The sequence below is a fragment of the Notothenia coriiceps genome, unplaced genomic scaffold (assembly GCF_000735185.1).
Source record: "Notothenia coriiceps isolate Sejong01 unplaced genomic scaffold, NC01 NC01_scaffold00007373, whole genome shotgun sequence".
NCBI lineage: Eukaryota > Metazoa > Chordata > Actinopteri > Perciformes > Nototheniidae > Notothenia > Notothenia coriiceps.
Window position 1 is genome coordinate 3,116 of NW_011340074.1, and position 6,095 is coordinate 9,210.

The window sequence follows — 6,095 nt, forward strand, 5'->3', positions numbered from 1 at the left end:
AGAGAGAGAGAGAGAGAGAGAGAGAGAGAGAGAGAGAGAGAGAGAGAGAGAGAGAGAGAGAGAGAGAGAGAGAGAGAGAGAGAGAGAGAGAGAGAGAGTGTGTGAGAGACAGAGAGAGTGTGTGTGTGAGAGACAGAGTGTGTGTGTGTGTGAGAGACAGAGTGTGTGTGTGTGTGTGTGTGTGTGTGTGATCCCTCTGTCTCACAAACTCTAGATAGTATGCATGGACACACGTTAGCTTAAGCTACTGTGGCACCTTGTCTGGTGGTCTCTGCCATCAGTGGGTGAAAGTGTGTTTTGTAAAGCGCTTTAAAGACGCAGTACATTAAACATTTACAGGAGGACATATGGAGCATAACAAAAACCTAATTCAGCCTAAAATGATCAATATCACTTCCAAAGGGCCCTATTAAGCACATGGTTAGGTTCATATGTGTATGTAGTGTCTCATGTCTCCACGCTTTAATGTTTAAAAAGCTCTTTATTGTTCTCGTACTGCCTGTACACCTGTTTTCACCCTCTGTCTAAGGGTCTTTTTAAGAAAACCAGTTCAGTTCCCTGTCGGTAAAGAGGTGAAGATATTAAATCATACATTTAAAATAATAGTTTTTTAGGTGGCAATGATTTATGTGCCGTAACTCTTGTCTGCTTCTCCATATTTGACCTTGCTGACCACCTCTACTGTCTGTTAGACACTGACTATGGATTAGTACCTCATACAACCTCACTACAAAACACCTGAACCATAGGGACTGACAATAGGTTTACAGATGTGTCGACAGGTAACAGCTGTTCTACAGTAATCCAACTTGTTGTTTCTACTGAGCAAAGCTGGAGGGTATCGGTTGGTTCAGAGTACAACTACTGCACTGTGATTTAGCAAATATAGAAATCAAAAGTCCACACTTTCATCACCATATTCTGTCTTGTTTTCAGCAATTTTTCCACTACATAGTTACACATTGCCTCAATCCAGAGCACAAAGGCATATTCTGAGCAAAATCATCTCAGTTTATCCGTGCAAAATGCTATAAATAAATACAATTCTATCCTTTTTCAGGAAAGAAAATCTAATTTGGATGCCCAGTTTTGAGGCACAAATATAACAGCATACTAACTTCCTTTGTTTTTCAATCAGCACCTTCCTTCTCAAACCTAATGACTTTGTTGCAAGTGTGTTTAATCCACTTGCATACAGAGAACAATGCCCTCAGGGAGTCTGTTTCAAACTCAAGTCCCAGAAGAATTGAACATCTGGATGAGTCTGAAGCTCAGAGCCAGGAAGCCGGTCCCCAGCAGGTCTCCCAGAGCCGTGAGGTACGGGATGGAGAAGTTATCCGGATCCAGACCTCTTCTCCAGAGCCAGCGCACCATCAGGCCGGCCACGTTCAGCAGAATCACCACCTGGAAGATATGAACGGTTACATTACATTACATGTTACTTGTTAGAAGCTTTTATCCAAAGTGACTTACATACTCAATACTGTGGACAAACCCCACAGGAGCAATTTGGGGTGAAGTGTCTCAGGGACACAACGACATGCTGACTGCAGTGGGGTTTGAACCTGTGACCCCCTGATCCCAACACTAACACACTAGTCCGCTGTGCCACAGCCTCCCTTACCTTTATGAATCCCCAATGGCCTCATCAACAAGGCCCGGGACCAGTGTTGCCAACTCCATGGTAAGGAAGTGGGCTAGCTATTGGCTGTCCCAAAAGTCACTAGAAGTCGCTAAATGACGCAATCGTCTAATTTGCATATTTAGCCATTTGCATGTAGTTGTAATGGACGCCACAAAAAGTGGGGAAAAACACAGTGGGAAATAACTGGAAATTCGCCAGATTTAGCGAGAAATTCGCCAAGTCAGCAACGCTGTCCGGGACCCCCACTGACAGTGACTTTGTATCCATCATGGATCCTGTGGGTATTGTCCACAGCACATGTATGATATTAATGTGTACTTCGCCTCGATGACTTTGAGGTGTGAAGACGGGCGGTGTGGCGCAGTGGGCTGTGCATTGATCATCAGATCAAGGGGGCGAAACCCGCCCCTGCGTCTGTAAAGCCGTTGTGTCCTTGGGCAAGACACTTCACCTGAATTTGCTCCTGTGGGTATTGTCCACAGTACATGACCATTACATGTATGTCTGATATGTATGTGTATCTGTACAGCGCTTTGGGTCATGGAAAAAAGCGCTATAATACATATAAGGAATTATCCACCAGCTTTTTGCACCTTTTGGCACAGTCCTCCACTTTAAAATATAATACACTGTAGTTTGCCGTACATACTCATTATCCTAAGTGTTTTGTTTATTAGCTTTTAAGGTTATTTGTATAGTTACATTTACATTTGGTGTAAATACTTGTCTTTAGCATCCTTTTTCAATGCTAAATTGTTTCTTAAAAGTATTTATTTTGTATTATCCTTATTTCAGTCAGATAACTCACGTGTTTCTTAATATGTTTATTATAAGCAGCATATAGTTTGGCGTCTAGGCTCGGGCATCACTCCACAGATTTACAAAGAACATTGAGTGATGATTAGATAACTATCCCCCGAGCCTACAGGTGGAAGCTGGGGTGGTGGTGGGGCAGGCGAGCAGCAGCAACATGAAACAAAGCAATAGCATGTGTGTATTATGAGACTGTTCTGTATGGGCTCAGAACAGTCTCATAATACACATATGCACACAGAAGGATTCACACTTGTATTTCATGATCCGCAAAAGGGTTTTTCAATGCACACACAAATGTGTTCCGTAGGCCTACATGTAAATATTATCCAAACACAGGAAAAAGTTTTACATGTATTTTTGATCCACACATATTTGTTTTCCGTTTAAAACCTCTGAACCTGCGAAAACAAACCGCTTTCTGCATGGATCGCTGTGCATTCGTGTTTGGGTTTTTTGAGACTCCCCTGACGCTCACCCGATTCGTACTTGTAATTTATCTCTTCTATAGCCAATCAGATGTCTCCTCCAGTCTAAGCCAATCACATGAGCGAGCCCCCACGAGGGAAGGATTTCTTGCGTTCATGACACTTCATATACGCATTTTGCGCAGTCCGGTCGGCTCGCTAAACAGAGGGCGGAGCATCAGGTGATCATGCGGAGCTGCGTGTCTCCGTCAGACTCAGCAGCTGATCTGATCTCTCTCTCGCGTCCGGTTATACTTCACTCGCGTTTATGTCCATATCGATCAGATCCAGCTCTCCTGTTAATAATGACCGGTGGGGCTCCCCGCGTTGACAGTTCACTGTCTAGCACTGGCTTCGCAGTGCACTGATCGATTAGGCTAAGCTAACCTGTAGCTGCTCGGTCCACACTCACAACAACTTCATACAGACATAAAATAAAGCAGCTGTATTCGCCATACAGGAAACACACATTTAAAGCGGTTTTGCCTGCCGTTTTTGTGTACACACAAGCATTCATCAATGGTTCGGAAAGTGGAGATGTACCTTAATATTATGAAGGCTTGTATTTGCGTGCATTTCCTGTTCGGAAAGTGGCAATGTACTGAGAGTGGAGGTGTCCCGAGATCAGCGCCTGCAGGCAGGCTCCATGGACCTGTCAGCTCCGGATTGCGCAAAATGCGTACATGAAGCGCTACGTCATGAACGCAAGAAATCTACCCCTCGTGGGGGCGCGCTCATGTGATTGGCTTAGAATTGAGGAGACATCTGATTGGCTATTGTCGTAGCAGCTTTAAAATCAGCTGTGGTCTAGAGAGAATAATCGGTAAGGTAACAAACGTAACAGCAACACAATATTCGTCTTAAAAGCAATAAGGATCTTTTATACTTTCCTTATTGCTTTTAAGACGAATATTGTGTTGCTGTTACGTTTGTTACCTTACCGATTATTCTCTCTAGACCACAGCTGATTTTAAAGNTTTGCATGATAGGTCCCCTTTAAGAGATTTGTTCGAAAGCAACTCTTGCTCTAGTCGTATAGACCCGAGACTGAGCCCCTCTCTCCGTGCCGTCTGTTTCCTCTTCTGCCTTTTCTCACTGTTAGACCTCCCTATTTCGGAAAGCTACATAGTTACCAACAAGGAGAACGACTGATAGATATGAAAGACAATTTGAGACTTCTGTAACTACTCCCTACTGTTGCACTTCCTATACGAGTACAGCGAACAAGGAGGAGTCTAAGTAACAGTACCGAGTCCGGGCCACATACACGACAACTCAAGTCCCGTAGCGATATCACGACATGTATCGAAAACAGTCACCACCCGAGTATCTCCCTCGGTTTTCCTACCTCATATAGGCTAAACGAGCCACCATAGTAGCTCGGTGAGAACTGACTCCAGTACCTCGAGGGTTCAGCACACCTAGCCGGCGTCCTTATGCCGACGGTCAAAGAGAAGGGTCTCTCTTAACTCCTCGTACCCCGGTTACCACCCGTCGACACTGGAGAGGCTACCTCCACCTACATGAGAAGTCTGTATAAACCGGAAGTTTTGACTTCTTTCCTGCCCCCAGTTATGCTGAATATGTGTGCTTCTGGAGAGACGGTCGACCCTGTTGGAGGTTTTGTTAATTTGGTGACGGCTATGAAGACTCTTCGTAGTCCCCTGCATCCTTAAGTAAATATAGAAATCTTTGTTCCGTGAAATTCTTTGTTTATAAATGCAACCGTACATAACAAATAACATGTGTAAACATAGAGAAACCGACTAACTAAAGAAGTATGTAAACACATGACTGCCGTGCCAGTCAAAAAATGAGGTTTCTCCTTTTTTGACTTCTAGTCCTGTTGCCGGACCTAAATCACTCGCGTCCCACTCAGAAGAACGAAGGATTCAATTTAGGAGTTTGTCCCTAATAAAATGGAGGAGTAATATTCTTTTTATTTAAACAAATACAAGACGAGAGAATTTTCCTCTACCTTAAATGTTTCTCAAAACTTTCTTAATGTTTCGGTTTGTCATTTCTGTAGTTTTTTATTCTGTAGTGTATGTATTTGTAAGTATTTTTCTTTCCCTTCCTTATTTCAATACTTGTTAATTATTAATGTTCCATCGAACACATTGCGTCGCAGGTGTGCCCCGCACGCAACTTCGAAAAGCCACCCCGCACTTTGAGCTGGTTTGTTGGTTAACGGACTTAGACGGGCGGGGCCTGTGGTGTTCGTGCGCAAAACTAACCGATCTCGAACATGACCGTCATACCTAAACTAACCGACTGCGAAGGCAGCTTCGAAGTTTTCAACTTGCAACAGTTCGACAAACCTTCCGCCTCGTCGATTGCCTCACGTTTCGCTACCGCTGTTGAATACCTTTAGTGCTCTGCTTCTTTATAGGTGTTAACCTTTTTGGACGAATATCTTATGTAAAGTTTACCCTTTTTATTGACGGCCGTTTATTTTTGTAATTATTTGTAGTTCCCAAACTAAAGTAGAAAGTCTGAAACGGGGAATAAAGACACACACTAACTAAAAGTCTCCTCACTTGACTCTTCTTTTTGACCTTGTCTTTCGATCTGCACTATTCAGTATTCGACTCGGACTAATTCAAGCTCCTCGGTCTCTCGGTTAGTGAGAACGGGAGAGCACCACTCTGCTATACTGCTGAGTATTGTTCATCGGACGTACCATTCTCTAGTGTTAGTGAGTTGTACGAACAGTGGTGAGAATGTGTTGGTTTATGAATGTGACTGACTGTCTGCGTGTGAATTTTACATACATGAGCCGTATAAGACAACACGTGTGTCTTTCGTAGATTAAAGAATTTTGGAAAAAAGGTCTTAAATGAAACGTTCTTAAATATTATACGCGAATGACCGAGAGAAAACAGCGGAAACGGTTCAGTTGAAGTAGGAAGGACAAGATGGTTCCATTCTCTCTATTAGATATCTATATTTTAGTTCGTTATTGGTAAACGTCACTAAAAGTTAAATCCTTTCAATAACTTTCGCGATAATAAAGGTGTGAAACTCTTCTTAACGCTGAAATTAAAAGGTGATGTAAAAGCACTATCCCGAAATAAATGTCGCAAAGATATCACTCATGTGCGTTTTAGTACCATAGTAAGTGTTATTCGTGTCTTTTCATGTCGTGTGTCGAACGGTGGAGTAATGTA

The 6,095-nt window shown here is 43.0% G+C and overlaps 1 protein-coding gene across 1 annotated transcript in view; it reads right to left on the reverse strand.

The window, feature by feature from the left end:
* Nucleotides 1-186: 186 nt before the first annotated feature.
* The window catches only part of LOC104944028 (solute carrier family 41 member 1-like), an 8,900-nt gene continuing 2,991 nt past the window's right edge, over nt 187-6,095 (reverse strand). Inside the window, exon 4 of the mRNA XM_010769494.1 lies at nt 187-1,404. Within this exon, the coding sequence (XP_010767796.1) occupies nt 1,231-1,404 (174 nt within the window). The 3' untranslated portion in view covers nt 187-1,230. The remainder of the gene's footprint in view (nt 1,405-6,095) is intronic.